At 36.0% G+C, this 19,689-nt stretch overlaps 1 protein-coding gene across 2 annotated transcripts; it reads left to right on the plus strand.

Moving 5' to 3' along the window:
* The first annotated feature begins 344 nt into the window (after positions 1 to 344).
* LOC113736847 (fanconi-associated nuclease 1 homolog) lies at positions 345 to 14,654 on the plus strand. 2 transcript variants are annotated; one of them, XM_072044693.1, is made up of 16 exons: positions 345 to 699; positions 794 to 938; positions 1,255 to 1,314; positions 1,740 to 2,254; positions 2,316 to 2,420; positions 3,800 to 4,064; positions 4,138 to 4,200; positions 4,899 to 4,973; positions 5,060 to 5,181; positions 8,711 to 8,814; positions 8,903 to 8,990; positions 9,070 to 9,210; positions 9,294 to 9,517; positions 11,512 to 11,785; positions 11,936 to 12,169; positions 12,453 to 13,575. In XM_072044693.1, the coding sequence occupies exons 1-16, from the start codon at positions 598 to 600 to the stop codon at positions 12,471 to 12,473; spliced, it is 2,538 nt and encodes an 845-aa protein (XP_071900794.1). In that variant the 5' UTR covers positions 345 to 597; the 3' UTR covers positions 12,474 to 13,575. The 2 variants fall into 2 exon arrangements, with proteins under 2 accessions (XP_071900794.1, XP_027119820.1); XM_027264019.2 differs by lacking the exon at positions 12,453 to 13,575 and adding an exon at positions 13,605 to 14,654 and having other exon boundaries at positions 347 to 699.
* Positions 14,655 to 19,689: the final 5,035 nt, after the last annotated feature.

A 19,689-nucleotide genomic window follows, 5' to 3' on the forward strand; every position in this document is an offset into this window, starting at 1 on the left:
ACCCTTCATGTGTTTACCATTTATTCCCTGCAATTATTAATATGTCAAATAAAAAATGATTTGCTGACCCATCACTAGATATAAGAGGAAAATAAAAATTCACTTTCTTACTAACATCACTATATATAAATTGTATGTTTTTTAAAAAATGAACGACATATTAAATAAACAACATATTTTATGGGACGGAAAGAGTGCTAATTTTTCAAGTATTTTTAGTTCCATAATGTTCAAATATTATTCACGTGCATACAAATTTAAATGTGTGATTTTGCCATCAAACTAGTAAAATATATTTATAAAATATGTCTACCGGTAGAATCTTCCGCTAGAAGTTTCGAAAATCTCAAAGATCATCCCACCATCATTTGGCGGGACGGAGGGTCAAACACTCAAACCTTCCCAGTTTCCCACCATTCCTCCCTTTATTTTATATACTATAGTTTTTGTATCTGCACACCCCCCAAATCCATTGACGCTTTCAGCTCAAAAAACACACACAACACACACTCGCAACAGTCCTTTCGCACCTCCTCCCTCCTCTTCTCATCGCGTTATAGCTTCGATTGGATTGGATTGAATCGAAGACTACTATCAATGCTGACCGGGCGAGAAAGTTTGAAAAGATTGATTGGCAAACGGCGTCGTTTTCTACCTAATCGCCATTCCATCATCTCCTCCGCTCTCCCTTCGCCTGAGGTAAATTCAGAGTTCTATTCATTTGATTGTTGAAAAAGTCAATTTTTATTTTTTGTTCCTGAATTTTTTTTTTATTTTTTTGCGTCATTTTTAGAGCACATTGAATTTGTGGAAGAAAGAAGAGGTTGATGATGAAACCAGCTCGGGTGATGATAAAAATGGTGCTCCGGAGCTGGTTAGTTGTCCGATTTGCGGCGTCGAAGTTCCTGGAGACAATGACGTCATCAACTCTCACTTAGGTGTGTTGTTGTTATGACTTTTTTTTTTTTTTTTTTTACATTTTAATAATTAAAGGAATGATGTTTGGTAGTGTTGATGTAAAATAATTGTGGTGTTCTTTTGGTTTTTGTTTTTATTTTGAATGAAGGGAAACAGGTTTGTTGGAAAAGAGTGTCTGTTTTTTTAATTTGAATAGATTAAATGCTGGAGAAAGTTTGAAAGCATTGTGGAATTAGGAATAATAGTATATGTGATGGATAATGATAACTTTTTTATTTTATTTTTCCTACTTTTGGTATTTATGGATGCTTATGCTTTCAATTACTGATTTTTCAGATGCATGTCTTGCTAGAGGGACTGAACCTTGTGATGCTATCGTCAGCAATTCTCGTTTAGGTAATTCTTCAAAAAAAAAAATTTATGAAGAGTCTTATTGAATTTCACAGCTTGAGCAGAAGAACTGGGTATCTATTTTGTTTCTGAATATTTTTAAGAGTTGTTTTTCTAATGAAGGGAACTGATGAATGAGAGAGTATGTATTTTTTATTTCCTATTGGGTTTCTTATTTCCTATCCTTCAATGTCAGGTCAATAATGTCAGAAAGTTTTAATCTCTAGAATGCAATTCTTATTTTCATTTTTGCTTTTCAAAACTTCATCTTTATAGTATAGAATATAGATGTCAAGTAGGGGCAATTGTATATATTGATAGATTTGAAGAACCTCTGTGTTCTTGTTTTCCTTCTAGATTCCATTTCTTTTTAAATTTAATTTGAATGTGCATCTTTATTCCTTGCTTATGACTTCAATTAATGATTGTAGATGCATGCATTGTTAGAGGAACTAAGCGGAAATTAAGTCAGCGTACCCTTTTTCAGTTGAACTTTTGCTCAAGATCCAAAGTTAAAGTTCATTCTGTTGTGTTGGATTCTGCTGAAGTTGTTGATGTTGCTGAGAGTGATTCAATTAATGGTATTAGATGGTACAGACATCATGGATATGATGACACAGAATGTTTTGAAAAATGCAGTAGCAATCAAGTGGAATGGCCATTGGAGTCAGTTGCTACTGGAAACAATGAAGTAGCAGGTTATGCAGATAAGCCAGTTAATGATGAAGTAATCGAGAATGATGTTGATTCCCCTTCACTGCCTTCTGAAGGGAAGGTGTCTGAAAAAGATAGGCAGGAACCCATGGAGGATGATGAACTATCAGAGTTGTCTCTTCAAACATTCATTGTTGGCAGAAAGTTTGCTGATCAAACAGAGTTAACTCTTCAGACAAAGATGATCCTCTCAAGAGACCCTGAGAATCCCAAAGATCCAAATGCTATTAAGGTTGTTGTCTTTGTGCTTCTGATTTGTCCTTTTAGCAACCAGTAATGACTCTTTGAACCAGGTCGTTTCTGCAGATCGTGGGTGTAATAATGTGATCGGTTTTCTACCACGCAAGTTGGCTGAGCATCTATCTCCCCTAATAGACAAGTTCCACCTATATTTTGAGGTACTTAGTTCCCTGCTAAACTAGAAGTATCCAATGGTTGTTCTGTCAAATGTTCTGGTCTGGCATCTTCATTTTACCATCTTGCTTTGTGGTTAAGGTTGTACCTTTACCACATGTAATGATTGGATCTCTGTGTGTGTGTGTGTATTTATATTCGACTCTCTTTTTTCTGCATGTTGAACTCATGTGATTTTTACCTTCAAGTGGGAAACTTTTTCGAAGCAATGTAGTATTACCACAATTTTTTGCAGAACTTGGGACAGGGTATGATCTTTTAGGAATCAAATCTTGGATACCAGAAACACTCTCATAAATAAGCTGCGAGATGACCAAAAGTTGGTATCTACATTGATTGTTTAGTGAGGTACAATTGGGATGTAACATGGAAAGTACTGACTTTGTTGGAATAGGTGACAGTGTTTGTGGGATGTGCCAAACTAGAAGGTGTGACAAAGTAAATGATTCAGAAGAAGTAGTATGTTTGGGATGGTTCATAGTGTCCACTTCATGCTTAGTTCAGATGGTGTGATGCATAACATAGAAAGCACTGTGTTGGGTCAAGAATGTAAATGGAAACTTTATCTCAGTATCTCATGTCTTTATAACTAAATGGGAATGCACTGCCACTCAGTAATGTAGTTGAAAAGAAACAAGAAAGTTCACATGATTGCTCCTGCAGAAGCAGCAGAGATGATTCTAGTGCACTTGCTTCTTTATCTCAGAGGCCTTTGAAAAGTAAATCCACCTCCAAAGTGTGTGTTTTGGAGTGGGGGGCAGGATTTGGCATGGACCCTACCTTTTCTTTTGCCTCTAAATATACAAGAACCCTAATATAAGCAAAATAATTGACGTAGTTGAAGCCCCTAAAAAGGGCAAAGCTGAAGAATGAAGGATCATATTTCATGTCATACATGAGCTTGGATTGGTGCTTCAACATCATGTGAACCTCATATTGAGTCAAATCTCTACACCAATGCCCATACAGATAAAGTTGGTTTCCTTGAAGAACTTAAATAGCAGCAAACAGTGGAAAAGGAAAATGAAAAGAAAAATGGGAAATTGGCATTTAATACTTCCTATTGACACAAGCCCTGAAGCTAGGTTGGGACTCAAGGTTTAAGAGAACCTCGAGGGGATAATACAGAAAAACATTAACTACAATAGTGCCATCTTCAACCATGAAAGTGAATTTCAACAGGAGATTGTTTGGAGTGCTTTATCAAGTTCACAATTGTTGCCTTAACTTATGTACCTGCCAAGATTCCTTTATATTGCTTGACACCACACAATTGCATGCAATAGCTGCATCTGCTAGTTGCTGAAAGTATCTTTTTTTCCCTGATTTTCACTAGGTTTTGATTGTCTTGATCATTCTGCAGGGTCATGTGACTTCTGTTCCACAGCATGCTCTTGCTGTTGTCCCTATTCAAATTTTCTGTCAAAATAAGTCAGTACTTGATGGAAAAGATTGTGACAGTTGGAAACTTTTCAAGTCCTTGTGGAGACATGCTGTGTATGCTGTTGATTCTGCGAAGACTCGTCCTCCAGGCATGACAGGATATCAGCAGAACCTTGTTCTAATGATACAAGAGGTTTTAAAGAGCCATTCACATCTTTTGACTGATGGAGAAAAGACTTTCCTTGGTAAAAATTTAATAATTGTTTGAAGTTCAAGATCCCGCTGGTGGCTTATGCATTACGTATCTACCTTGAACAGAACGCTTGACCTTGCTTTCGGATGACAGTCAGAGGCTCTTTGCTCGGCTTTATACAAGAAAAGGTCTTCCTTATCAGGCATCCTTTTCATTTATTTAACAGATTATAGTTGAAGAATTCTACAGATTTGCTTTTCATTTTAGTCAACTTTAGGAAGGTAGCAATTCCTGGTTGCAAAGACAACTTATGCTGTAGTATTGCTATTCAGTCTGTCTTGTTGTGTGATATACAAATGAAGTATAACCAGTCAGTAGCATGAGGATGTTCTTGAAAATGATCAAAGGCTGGCCTAGAGCTCGAAAAGTTTTAAGCACTTGGGTAACATCCACTTTGCTTCTAGTTGTCTGCATGGGGAGACAATTTTGACGGTACTTGAAATGAGTGGATTTTTTTTTTAAAAATCATTGTGAGGCTTCTAAACACAACTAACTAGAGAGAATTTTGTTGTCTTTTGATGTTGAAGTTTGAACTTTACTTGTTACAATAAATGAATTGCGTGTAGCATTTGTAATATTCCCATGTTGATAAAACTGGTACCTAAGACCAAGTAGCATTCTGGTAGGAATGTAACAAAATATTCAATTCAAAAATTGAAAGCATTGGTAATGATTGAGGTCGATAATCTATTTCTAGTTACTTCCTGGGTTATGGCTCTTACTACACTCCGCGTACCAACCTCGCTTCGTATGAGATGCTTACTCATAATGGGAGAGGTTAGAGCTAAGAAATCTATGGCCTGATTATTTTGCTCTTCTTCTTCAGGGCCATGGTTTAGGATGTCCAATATCTCATACACCGAGATACTTGACTGTGAAGGGGCTATCAAAGAACTTTCTGGTACACAAGTTTTGTAAGTTTTATATATTAGAGTATTCAGTTTTTGGAAGTTTACAATTCAAATTTTCTATCTTATTGTAATCCAGAAGCAGGCTTCCTATGTTCCATTGAATCAGACAATAATGTCCAAGAAGATGACTTAAAGGAGATCTTGAATGTACTGAACGTTGGTGAGCTGCGGGAACTGGTCAATAGTGTCATCGACGAGGTCTGCATATAGCATTTTGTGCTTCACAGAAAAATTTTGGCTCTGTATGGATTGAGACTTATTGTGAAAAACTGTTTTTGTTTGTGGGATCTACAGTAAAAAATTCCAAAAACAACTCCAAAACACACATATCAAATACAACTAAATACACCTAAAAAATGAATAAATATAATAAATAAAAAATTACCTTCTTCTTTCACTCACCACCACCCACCACCACCGTCCCCCAGCAACACCCCACCACCACTACCACCCCCTCCCTTTCTCCTCTCTCTCCCTCTTTCTCTCCTTTCTTCCTCCTCCTCCCTCTTCTTTCCCTTCCCTCGGTAGATTAATGAACAGGCAGGTTTTCTCGATTCATCATAAAGATGTTCATTGAAATAATTAATAAGTTACCTTGTTTTCTCTTTATCTATGGAAGAATCTTGACTTGGTAGAAGTTATTAACATGGCAATAGCATACAAGGTACTTATTTTCATTTCATAGAGCTTACAGTGTAGCTGTTCCTGTGTGCTGAACTGTGCATGAAGCACATAATGCTGGGGCCCACAGTTATGAAACACATAGTTTGTGGTTTCTGCTTGTTCTCAGCCATTGGTCATTGCTGTCTGCTGATACTGGTTTATTAGTTATGTTAACTGATCTAAAGGACATGTGTTCTTTTTGTGGACAAGTGCATCTTTTACTGAGTCTATTGGTGGTTGTGTTGGATGAACCCAAGTATTTACCTATTTTAGTTGAGTATCCGGGATTCTGGAGAGTGTAGGCGTAGCTGTGTTTTCCATGGCATTTGGCCCAAAAACTTGAAAGTATTTTAACAGAAGAACTAAATGCTGATGCTCTTGACTCTGATTTTCTCCTAAACTAGAATACTAATCTCTTTTTTGGACTTGCTTCACTTTAATTGTGCTTACCTGTTTGTATCCATTGTACATTTTGCAAACGCATAAGATGGAGCATTATGGATGGTTCCTTCTTAAGTTGAATGGTCCCATAGTTTATGCTCCAAAAGCAAACAATTGGCTTCTGATGACTACGCAGAAAAAGGTTCACTGTGTGGACAGATACGGGCCATAAATTTCTTAAATTATGACTATAACTTAGGCTCTGGATCTTAGCTTTCATATTTGTCCAATAGGATAACGGTTCTTGGCTTCATTGATTTTTAAATAGTAAATGTTAGATAGACCCCTCTTTACAGTACATTATTTTCTCATCTGTTTCCTGGTATTCCTTACCACTTTCTTATTTGGGATAATTTCCGAAACCTCTCCTGAAGTTTCTCATAATGTTTCTTAACACCCTTGAGGTTTCTAAAATCTCACTTACCTGTCCTGTCAGTTTGACAAGGCCAAATGTCCCCATTCAAGGCCATGAATTAACAACATTCCCTTGCATTCTTAACATCTGTTTAACCTAAAAGCCTAATAAAAAGGAGGATATTTAAACCACAAACATATGGACAACGAACAACCAAATGGCCTTCTATGTTGGACCATATTTTTCTGTATCTAGGTGGTGGTAGGGCAGCAAAGGAGGGGGTTAAGTTGAATTTAGTCAATGTCAATCTACTTGAAGAATTTTGGTAAGTAATTAGCCGATTAGGAATTTTGTGGGACGGATATAAGGAAGCCATGCAATTTTTTAAGGAAGTATATTTTATTACAGATGTTATTCAACCTTTACTCAAAATTTAAAAAAATCTTTTCATATGTGAGTTTGCATGTAAAGCCCACTCATAGAAAGAAAATTATAAATCAGCTAGTATTAAAAAGATTAATCTAAAAATGATCTCATGACAAAGTATCTAGAAATTGCCTACGTTGAGGTTGTTGTCTTTTTTGTTTTTTGTTCTGTTTTTTTTTTGGGGGTCAAAATGGCATTCATTATGCTAGGTAACAGTTGATGTATTGCTGCGACTCTGCTCTTTACTGTATTTATGACCCTTCATACATTCACCTGTATTTTTTGGGATTAATCTTGTATACACTGTCAGTATATACACTATCACTGTTAGATATATGACACGTGTAAAATTTGAATTTGAAATTCAAAATTTGTTTATGTGTCATTCATCCAACCGTGATAGTGTATATAGATTTATTTGTATTTTTTGACCTTATTTTAATTTTCATTGTTGCTGTAAGCTTCTAAGCCTACATTGAATTGTTTTTTACTCTATTTTCTACACCATGCGTCATGAGTCCAGCTTAATTTATGCTGTCTTAAGAGGTTAGAATGACCTTGCTTCTTAATTATGATAATCGTCCAAACGCTGTCAAAGTCACCTCTGCATCAGTTGTCTCATAACCTCAGTCTTTTGAATGTTACATTTCCTATGTCAATCTGTTCTTAGAAGCATTTTCTGGTATCTGTTTTTTAAGAAAACACTTCTGCACTTGCACACAAGTTAAATATCTTGTGATCAATAGAATATTCAATTGAAAATTTCTCTCTTGCTTTTGCTTCCTTAAAAGTTCTTCTAAATTGGTCTTAATCTTCTGATCTGATTGTTGTCTTAACGCCTTAGCCTTAAAATGGATTTGAGGTTGCAGTTAGTCTGATGTTTAAAATGTGTCTGATTCCTATCTCTCTTTGCCTTTCTAATTAAGATATGATTTTTCACTCCATTACCTTTTCTTCCTGCAATACCCAGTGAAATTCTTGCCGGATGGAAATGCTGTCCCACCTAGTGTCATATCAACAGTACATTTGTTGTTAGTTCATAAATGTGTTGCAACCTGATGGCTTTTTCTTTTTTTTTTTCTTTCCCATCTCCTTACATGATATTTCTTGCCTACTGGCGATTTGTAATAGTAATTCCCTTCCAACTCCTTTGTGATTACTTTGATTCCAGCAAATTTGAATGTTTCATATTGGCGCTAAAGATAAATGCAGAAATGCCTTACATAATCATTACAGTTGGGTCTGTAAAAGCAGCTTTCGTTCCATACTTTCTTACAGGTGAAGGGTCAAAATAGTGCATTTGTTTAAGTGAATATTACTCTTTTGGTTCAACCAATAAATTATCTGTACTCTTCTAGTCATGCCAATTTCTAACTTGACATTGGTACAGTATCCGTTTACATTTCCTCAAACATATTAGCATAATGTATAATTCATAACTATGATTTGTTTACAAGATAGGAATTGCTACTTTTTTGGAGCATTGTGCTACCTAACACCACAAATTCCAATATCAGCCTTTAAGATGAATTAGCACTCCAAACTTTCACTTAACAAAACAAACAGAATATGGTGCGCTCCTTGTCAAAATCATCAAGCTTAGGACCTTTAAGTCTTTCATGCTGATTAGGAGTTGCCTTTCATCCGATCATGCTGATGACAGTGGCTTGCATGTCTTGATTACAAAGTAAAACATTTTTTGATTGCATATCTTTTGCCTTTTTGAATTTTATCTTGTCAAACTACATGCTCTTGACTAGTAGGAGTTGTCACTTCTGATTTGTATCTGTGCACACTTGAAATTTTAGCTTTTGACCTTTTATTTGTGTTGATGGGTCGCAGAATTTTACGCGGACGTATTGGAAGAGACATAAAAAGTGCACTCCTGTTATGAAAAAACAAGATTTGATTAGTTCACTTCTATCTTCATACAAGGACAATATCTGGTATGATGAGTGTTTTCTTGGAGTTTGTAAAAATGCATAGTTTGGCTTGAGATCTCATGTACCTTACCTCCATCTGTTGTTCATGCAGCTCCAACCTCCTGAGTTTGATTTTACTAAAAACTGCAGTCTGTGTTCGAGTAACTGCATCAGCTGAGTCTCTTATTTGGCGAGCTGAGGTACTTCCTGAATTCTGATATACTAATACTTATTGGATCTTCCTCTATAATGGTCATTTTGATCTTTTGCTTTTTGCAGCGGCTATTCTTCTTGAATGGGGAGCAGGACTTATCGTCATTTTTACTTGTTGATTTAGGAATTATTAAGTATCCAACTTACAACTGTATATTGTCAGACCATATTTTTAGACATAGAAACGAACTGCTTTCTTATGAGGAGGTATGCTTTACCACTTAAATCCATTTTTTTCCCTTTATGCTTCTTTGTTTAATCTTTAATATGCATACAAATCTGCTCTCTAGGCAATTGAGGTTGCACAAATTATGGATGAATCTCTGGATTTAAATAATTCTGAGTTGGTTTCAAGGTGCATAGAGGTTTCTGACCACCGCATCTTCAATCCTGTACAAGCAGTCCAATCATCAACTGCTGGATCAATAGATACATTTTTGTCATGTTTTTCAGCTTCATGGGTCTACTCTAAGGTGGTCTTGTTAGGTGTTTCATTCCTTGAGCGTGAGCTGAGGTACGAAGATTCTAGTTAGTATACATTTACTATGTGATCAACTAGTCATTTTGCGTTCTATTTTTCTGAGGCTTCTATGTTTTTGTGGCTCTTGTCAATATTGCCAGCAGAGAGAAACTAGCAACTGAGAACAGCACTTTCATTGTTGTCTCACTTTTTTTTTTCCTTTCTACAATCAAGATTGTTTAGTAAATTATCTTTATCGAGTCAAAGATTTTGTTGTACTGCTTCTGGAAAGCAGCAACTTCGAAAGGGGAATACAAGCTATCCATTGGAACTTTGGTTACAACACACTGCAGAGAAATTGCCTCCTTATGCTTCATACTGTTGTGTTTGGATAGTCTGTTGTTGTACTTGAGATGAGACATTGTAATTCAGTAAACAGCTGAGAGTATGACTTCCTCGTATCAAACAACTCGTGTACTAGGGAAAGGGCAAAGACCATCCCTCGGTGGTTGGTTAAGATTTAAGAATAAGTAGCTTGGCTAAGAGGTTTGGTTGCTTGACCTAGTATCATGTGTTCCAAACCAAGTTTACCAAGATTGTTGAACCGCACCAGTAAATGGAACTATATGGGAACGTAATCTCAAAAGCTAGTAAGGTCACTGATGAGAAATCATGTCATGTAATAGAGATCTCAAAGCTTCTTAAGTCCTTTGATCCTTAATGTTAGCCAAATGATTGGGGTTTCAATGTTTGGTTTTAACAAGAAACAAATATCAGAAGCTTGTGTTTCATGCATGTTACTTTTAAAGATCAGCAGCTGTTGAAATTTGGGATGGGTAAATGACTTATATTGACAGTTTGTTACACAGTCAGAGCAAGGGATGGTGAAGAACGTTGAAACAAGCAGCTTTAAATAGTGGTGGAGAGAATGTAATGCTATAAAAGCCATGATTGTGTGATCGTAGTTGTTTAAGAATGCCAGGAATGGTTAATTCCCTGTTTGGACTAGTTTGAGTACTTTACCAGAAAATATCCGGTGCTAGTCTAGCATTCTTTTTTGTTATTGGTGGTATTTGGAGATCTTCTTACTTCTTCAAATGTGGAAAGCCTCAAGTAACATTGCTGTGACTAGCTGGCCCGAATTAGGGGCAATCAACCATATCCGAGAAGCCCAACGTCATCTAATGCTCTGCATGGTAAAGAGCTCATGTGACCGAGCTTGAAATGTTGAAAGCAAGATGATATCTAGTTAGAGCTTGGCCCTACCGCATGTGACCAAGAAGCATAATATTATTGTAATCAGGGGATTTGCTAATAATTTATGCACACTTTAGTCTCTAATAGCTAGTGATGGTAACGAATTTCATTTGTCACAAAGATTAACATGTTGGTTTTTCATGTACTTTTGTTAGTGTAACTTATTTATATGTCTATGCATTTGTAAGAGCTTTAGCGCAACAAGACCAGTTTACAGATGTAATCCCATCTTTTCAGTGGCCTATATGATACAAATGAACACAGTGGTAGTGATATGACCTATGCATTGCTCCTCTAAACATGTTCAATGTAAACTTAATCAGATAACAGGGTTCCTACCATCTGTGATAGTAGTGTACTAATGGAACCTGGCTTATTATCTTCTTGGACCTGTCTTACCATTTTGAATCTATGGTTGAAGGACATGTAGTATGTGATACACTATATCTGATCTACTATTCTATGGAATGCCTCTGCAATGGTGACTATGTTAAATGGGGTTTCTGTTAAATTGAAAATAAAAGAAAGAAAGATGATTGGGTTTAATATATCAATTTTGTTTTGTTGAAGGAAATTGATTCTGGATAAGTTTTATCATATCTGAGAGAGTATCATGGTATTGTGAATTTATTATCAAGCTCTTGCTCATGGGTGTTCTGTAGCATCCATCATTATCGGTTTTTGTGAAATTTGGTCCTTTGTTATTGCTTAGGGAGTTATTTGCTTGATACTGTCAATCTGGATGTTTCTTCTTTTTGGTGAATATGTCTGATTATCTTTCTTTGTTTCAGGTATATTGAAGCTATCAAGCTACTAAAGCGCCTTCTGGTTAATTTCATTTCTGACAGAAGAAGGGGATACTGGACACTGAGGCTATCAGTTGACCTGGAACATGTGGGACGTATAAATGAGAGTCTTCAAGTTGCTGAGGATGGGTTACTTGATCCCTGGGTTCGTGCTGGTTCAAGATTGGCCTTACAAAGGCGGGTTCTACGACTGGGAAGGCCACCTAGGCGCTGGAGAACTCCTAGTTATTCACAATCTGTTAAAAGGAAGATAACTGAGGTAATCCTTTAGATAACCAGCTTTAACTGATTTAAGCTACAAGACTGCAAATGTATTCTAATTCAGGATCATGCCTTTAATTATCTCAAAGGGTCTCTGATTACATGTAACTGTTTATTGAGATAGTTTTAGTTGGGTTAATGTGATTAGGTTCATATTCAAGGTAGACCATTAAACAGTAAGACAGGAATGAGGAGTATATTTTATGGTGAAGATGGAGAGCAATGTGGAGTGGAAGAACTTGCTTTGCAGTATTACGCTGGAGAAGGAGGTGCATGGATGGGTGTCCATACAGAGAGTGGCATTTGGTTGACTATTTTTGGGCTTTTGATGTGGGATATTATGTTTGCTGATGTGCCAAATGCCTTTTGCACCAAGTTTCAGGTACTCTTTGTGATTATTCAATTTCTCAACTTTCCAGGTTCAGGACAGTATACCTCTCTTTTTTGGTGCTGATTACATATGTTCAAAGTAGGTTACATGCCGGAGTGAAAACATTGGGTTTCTTGAAGTGATTTTTGGCCAATAACAGCAATTATCTTTTATTATTTAAATGGCTAGTGATTCAGTAAAAGAGCTGAAAGTTGTAGTAAATTGCTATTGGTTTAGAATGGAATACATCTTGTTAGTTGCACTTGGTCTAAGGTGAGCTAAATTTTCCTTGCAGTTCACAGGGGCAAATCTTTGAGTTTATACTATTGAAGCTTGAGGGACTGTTATGATTCTTTTAAACCCCGAAATTATGACATGCTCTGTGCGAGTAAGAGATATTGTGCGTTTACTGCTTTTATGTGGGTTCTTAACACTGTTTAGGTATCTGTCAATGAGGCAATGTTAAATTATTCTGACACCAGATTATTTAGAACAAGTTTCTCTGGTGGCATTGAAAATGGGAGCTCCTGTATTACTGTTTCTTCCTGGCAGAAAAAGGATTATTCTTTGAAAATGCAGAGTTTAAATGTGCTTGTTTTAGCTAATTGATCCAAGTGGCAATGGGCAAATACATTGATAACACCCGGATAAAAATGCTGAGTTAAAACTGATATAGGATTCAGTCATATGGAAGACCAATCTTCCAATCTTCACTATGTGTTTCGTTGTTTCATTTGTGTGAAGCTATTTAACCTGTCTCTTATTCAATGGATTCAAAATGAGGTTAGTACTTCTTCAACCTTAAATTGAATATCCTTGTCTAAAATGGCCTTAATCTCTGTTGCTGATTTGGTTTGGGAGTATTCTGCCAAATCAATTACAGCTACAGACATCACTAAGGACACTCTGTTGAGTTAGCAGCAGATTTTTTGTTTTCCTCCTAATATTTGTTGCTGAAATGGAAGGTAATTTGGATGGGAAGTAGGAAAGCGATGGTAAGAGTTGAACCTGTGACAAGAATGGAGAGCCTTAACTAATTGACTGTATATTGTACGCTCTTATATAAGGTTGCATTACCTGTCATCTTCACCATATAGAGTAACTATATAGGAAATGATTTTCAAATGATCATGGATAGATTGTTCATTAAGACATTTGAATTAAAACACGAGGTGGTACAAATGAAAAGCATTACACCTTACAAATGTTTGTGTGCTGTTGAATTCCCATTTGGGTAATATGCAATTAAATTTGCTATAAATGAGAACCTCTATTATTAAAATTTTAGCTAGATCGGGTACTGTCTTTTTTGTTTTCATTTCATTTATAAATTCTACTACCTTTCGCTCGCTTGTTTCTGTTATGCTTTTATTTTATAAGGATTTCTGTCTTTTCTATCATAATACCCTATTTGTGTGTTGAGACATGTAATTTTTTCATTCTGCAGACAGCTCCCTTAGATCTGGAGACAGATAGCTTTTATGCAGCCAGAAAGAGCCTTATAGAGGGACTTCTGGGAAAGATTAATGATGGCATGGCAGAAGAAATTCTTATCACGTCATGGGAGTTACATGCAGGAACAGCCTGCAGGGGAGTGAACTGGGAAAAGCATTCCTTGGCTGAGCTTCGTGCTGCTGTCACATGCATTGGGGGTCCTTGTCTTGCATCAATTTGCAGGCATTTGGCTCAAGATTATCGGAGCTGGTCGAGTGGAATGCCTGATCTCTTGCTTTGGCGTTTTCACGACAATTATAAAGGTGAAGCAAAGCTTGTTGAAGTAAAAGGCCCAAGGGACAGACTTTCCGAACAGCAGCGTGCATGGCTGCTGTTTCTTATGGACTGCGGCTTCAACGTTGAAGTGTGCAAAGTAACTGCTCCAGTCGTGAAGTAAAATGTGTTCTTATCACAGCGTATTCCATCATACAAAAACATTTGTGCAACATGTCATCCTGCTCAGAGAGCTGTACGCCTGTTGATCTTCAGAGGGATATTGCACTTATCCCACGACTACAGCTGGAGATGTAAAGATTTAGTTCAACATACGATGAAGGGGTAGGCTCTCTGAACAAATGCTAAGCCTACTTTTGGAGCTGTGCCTGTAATTGCTATGCAATGTTCAGAGACTTCTTCCCTCTAGGGTTGCTGAGAAGTCATCCAGTTGTAACGGTAAAAAGTTATTGCTTCATCTCTTTTTATTTTCTTCTTCCCAACCAATCGTTGTTTTGCTGGTAACTATTGTTTGACCGGCATTTCACACAAGTGGTGCTCTTCCACCCTCCCTATAACTTCTGAAGAAACTTCTCCAGTTTATTGGAGCCACCTCAATAAATTACTACAAAGATAGAAAGAAAATGAATTGTAATTGTATTTTCGATTGTACCTCCAACTTGAATTGTGTCACATTGAAGCCATACCGTGTAGTGAAGTCATCTACATTCTGTACTGGTCTCCTGTATAGAGTTGGCTTCTAAATTCATTAGCAATTTGTGTTTTTCTTTTCGAGTTCTCTTCTATAATGTTTGCTTATTCTTTCAGTTTGTCTGTTTCCTATGTTGCATGCATTTATCAAAGCTTCTTTTGATGCTTTTGCTACATTGTGGTCGGCTCTGATACCAAAATATTTGATTAAATCCACTGATAAAATTGGTAAACAAACAATTTTATTCTACTGAATGTGGATCAACTATAATAAACAATGTTTACAAATTAAACACACATAAAGGACATCTCTGTTCCAAGACGAAACTAATTTGAGCATCACTCGTATGTTTGCTCTCTATTATATATATTAGTCTCACCCTTCAGATATTAGTTCAATTTCGCACACAACTGATTTCTCAAACACTTGCTTAGAGCCTGAATGAGCAAGCCTGTGCTACTAGCTTACCGGACTTTAGCAAGTTCAAAATTGCTACGGCTGGACAACAAACTTCCAAAGAAAGTTAATGCTAAAATCGCGAGGAAAATAGCTTTAAATATGATTATCATTCATTCAATTGTAAGTCACATCTTAAACAATTATAAAGTCGCGTCTTAAATACGAATGCCATTCAACAATAAAATCATGTCCAAAATTGCAATAAAATTTGACTTCGTTCAAAATAATTTGTTACCAAATTAGTGCCGCTATGGCAACTTCAGTAATAGGTATGCCCTATTGTGGCCATAGAGAATTAAAGTTAGTCATGACTTCTTAATGGTTTCAAAGGAAACTTTTGTGAATAAAATTACATCAAAAGAAAGAGAGTCGTGAAGATTGAAAGTGTGTTAGGGTATAGTAGATACAAATCGTGCTCCATTAAGTAGGATTACCTGAAATCAGTTAGGATAGTGCTCTAATTCGTCACTTCAATATTTAGTTTTCCTTTTTTTGTTTTTATTTTCTCTTTCTAGGACTTTATCAATTGGCTGCGTCAAAGTTAATTGTTTTTGTTTGGGGGGGGCAGGAGATTGGTTGTGGGTGGTAAAGTTGAAGACATCGTAAATAGAAGGTTTTGGGTTCAAATCGGCCGTGTCAATGTAAATTGTTGTGTTGGGGGGAGGGGGGAGGGGGGAGATTGGGTGTGGGTGATGAAGACATTGTAAATAGGAGGTTTTGGGTTCAAAACTTTTCATTTACCAAAAAAAAAAAAAATCAGAGTTGTAATTGGAATGGTGGTTATCGTTATGAAACATTCGTCATATACGCATCCAATATTCTTCACTAATTTTCATACAAATGACCATCAATTGATTCTCTTTTCCTAATAATGTTTCCTTTGATCGATAAGTGATGGTGTTAATAATAATTTTGCGTGTATATCTTTTACACCTTTTCTATGAAGAGAAGAAGACCTGATTTAAGTTTAGGCCATTTATTCACTGTATTTACAAAATTGCTATCCTTAATTATTACTATGTGTTGAATATAATAATAGTATGATATATACTGTGCTAAATAATCCTATTCTAATTTCTTTTTTTAAAAAAAAAATCCATTACTTGTAGAAGAAATCAAATATATGATGCATTTAATATCTATTTAAGGTAATATAGTTGTCAACTTCTAAAATGTTTTAAAAGAGCAAAGCACCAATTTAGTCCCTAAACTATTTTACTAAAACCAACATAGTCCCTAAACTTTGTTATGACCTAATTTAATCCCTTAACTATTTTTACAAAGCCAAAATAGTCCTTAAACTTTACTATGAGCCAACTTAGTCTTTCAACTATTACGCTTAAGCTGAAATAGTCCCAAACCCATGCTTACATGGGTAGTTTTGTCCTTATTTGACTCATCCACCCAATTTATTTAACTTTTTGCACTCATAATTGGGGGCCAAAATAGAAAATTCAATCATTGCCCTTATTAAAACAATAGAAAAACATATATTTGTGAGAATATCGACAACAAAATTGAATCATATATAGAAAAAAAAACAAATTAAAGCTTCTTATGGCAAAAAAAATGGAGCTGATGCTTTAAAAAATTTCATAGGGATCCAAATCAATCCATTAAATGGAAAAGGGGGGAAAATAACATAACAAGATTGTGCAAAAAAATAAGTGCGAAGTTAAGATGTCCTAGGTTCAAGTCCTCTCTCAAACACCAAAATAAAATAAAATAAAATAAAAAGAAAGAAAATTATTTTTTTTGCTTTCTATAAAATTCAATTTCGTTGCTGTTTTTCACCCATATAAATATAGGTGAGGGACTATTTCAGCTTAAGTAAAATAGTTAAGGGACTAAATTGACTTATAATAAAAGTTAATGACTACATTGGCTTTGTAAAAATAGTTGAGGGACTAAATTAACTCATTTTAAAATTTAGGACTACTTTGACTTTAGCAAAATTGTTTAGGGACTAAGTTGATATTTTTCTCGTTTTAAAAAGATGATGAATAAGTTTGTTATACATTTCAAAGTACAAAAAATTTTGTAAGATGAAGTGCCAGAATATATTATTTAGACAACATTTAGCCTGCCAAATTGATGTATTTGGTCTATATTATTAGCTAATTGAGTTGATCATATATGTTTTTTTTTTAGTCTTTTTTATATTTGTTTTGTATCTTTTAAGCACAATACATGAAAAACCACGTATCGTCTTTGATATTATCTGGATAAGTCATGACCCATGTGAAAAACCTGTATCCCTCACCATAACCAATATTGCTACCGTGTCATTTTATGTATGGTAATTTATAACCTTTTATTTTCACTAATTCATTCTTTGTTAGCAATAGAACAACTGCATGTCTTTCTATTTTTTATTCTAAAGTTTGAGTTAATATCATCCTAAATTGGAGTGCAAATGAGTTGAGTTTAATCTGAGTAGTTCGCGAGTTTGTTTGGTCAAAGCTCGAGTTCAAACAGTTTGAGTTACTTGATCAGTCGAGTTCATACTTAACATGTAAACTCAAAAGTTTGTCGAATTTAATTAAACTCAATTAGACTTGATTAGGCTCGATTAAGCAAATTGATTGAACTTGATAAGCACAAGTTCAAACTCGACTTTCAAGAGCTCGACAAGTTCGAGTTCGATCTCGAGTTCAAGTCCAATTTTTTTTTAACTCGAGTAGAGTTCCAATAATACACTACCCAAACTGGACTTGCACTTAGGGGTGAGCAATTACGGTAAATACCGATTTACCGACCGAAATCGATTTCAATTTGGTAAATCGAATTTGGTAATTCGGTAATTCGGTCGGTAAATCGGGGATATAGTACAAGTTGAAATCGAATTAGGTTCGAAAACGATTTTATAGTTTTTGAATTCGGATATACCGAATTCGAATTCATTTCGGTAAAGCGGTAATAATATACCGTTTTCAATTTCGAAATTCCCGAATTAAGTTACATAGGAAATAGTTCATTATGTCCGATATTCATATTGGTCCAATTTCAGATTTTCAGACGTGGTGCCCTAATTCCGCTCTTCGTCCCCTCTTCCTCTCGCTCCTCTGCACTGCCGCGGCCCGCGGCGCAGTCCCATCTTCCTCAGTTCCCCTCTTTCTCTCGTTTCTTCTCCTCTCCTCATTCTGCTCAGTCCTCTCCTCAGTCAGTCCTCTGTCCTTTCCTCTCCTCTGCTCAGTCCACTCTTTCTCCGTTTCCCATTCTGACCGAGGTTTCACCATTGCTGACCGAGCGGAGCATCCACTATCACCAGGAGGTCCAGGACCACAGTTCGCTAGTGCTGATTCCAGTGAAGCCTTGGATAAGCCTATCAGGTAAATGGGTTTATGAAAAAGACTCAATAATTGGATTTTCATTTGGTGTTTTTTTTTTCTTTTGGTATTTGATTCTGGATGTCGTTGTTTAATTTGCTAGTTTTTTTATATGGGCTAATTTAATTTCAGTGGAACTTGTATGATGTTTGATGCTCAATTTCCTTCCTGATTGAATCTTGATAAAAGTTATGAGTTTTTGAATTGGATAAGAGTAGTTGAGCCGGTACAAACTTGAGCAAACTTGGATCAGTTTCATTCTTCTTCTAGTGCAGCAAACTTGAGCCGGTTCTCCCTCTCTTCTTCTTAATCTTTGCATTTACAAATCATCTAATGTTGATTCCTGGATTTTTTGTCCTGTCAGGTATTATTGTTAATGGAAACATTGCCTGGTATTAAGTGACCGTGGACGTTTTATTCGTGTGAATTGCCAAAATGGATAGACTGTTGAACTCAAGTCAATGTCGAAATTGGTTCATTTCTTCATTTAAAGCTTTAGATCTGTTCCATATATTTTTTTTGAGGTTTTGGCCTCTGTTTTGTCATGGCATTAGTGGGAAGTCTTTTGTACAGATTATCACATGTGCCAATTATCTGGCCACTAGAATACATACTCCAATACCCATTGTCTTCGATTATCTGAAAGGAGAAAAGTAAACATTATTCTAGGCTATCATTAAGCTTCAAATTTACCAGTAGCAACTGATGTTACTGCTTACGATTGCAATGCTGCTTAGGATGAAGATGATTGATGCCCACTTAAATGACTAGGAGTCAAGAGCATACTGTTGCTTGTATGGGAGTGACCTTGTAATTATGCAGCTTTATCATATAATTGGAATTTCGATGTTAGATTAATTACTAATGCTTTTGTTTGTGCGTGGGACTTTGTGGTCTTAGTAAAAACATTCCCAGACAGCACTCATTGTGTCTCTAGTTGATTTTCTCAGCGTTCATTGAATGTTGTCCTGAGTTGGTTCTTCAATTTCATCTAGTCTTTTATTTCAATTTTATTGCTAAATGATTGTTGCACTAAATTGTATAATTTATTTGCTCAGATTCTCGCAAAACTTAAGGTATGTCTACTACTAATGAGGGTGAGAGTAATCCAAGTCACAATGAGTTAGAACAAGAAGGATCATCTAGAGGTCTTCTTCCTAGTCCTACAACACAAAGCTGTGAAGAATCTGGTTTTGGCAAGAAAAGAGGAGAGTACAAGAAGAGGTCCAAAGCTTGGGATCATTTTCATGTAAAGCATGTGAATGGAGTTCGTCATGCAATTTGCAAATACTGTGAGAAGGACATAGCCGCGGATCCCAAAAGTC

The sequence above is a fragment of the Coffea arabica genome, chromosome 3e (genome assembly GCF_036785885.1).
Source record: "Coffea arabica cultivar ET-39 chromosome 3e, Coffea Arabica ET-39 HiFi, whole genome shotgun sequence".
NCBI classification, from domain to species: domain Eukaryota; kingdom Viridiplantae; phylum Streptophyta; class Magnoliopsida; order Gentianales; family Rubiaceae; genus Coffea; species Coffea arabica.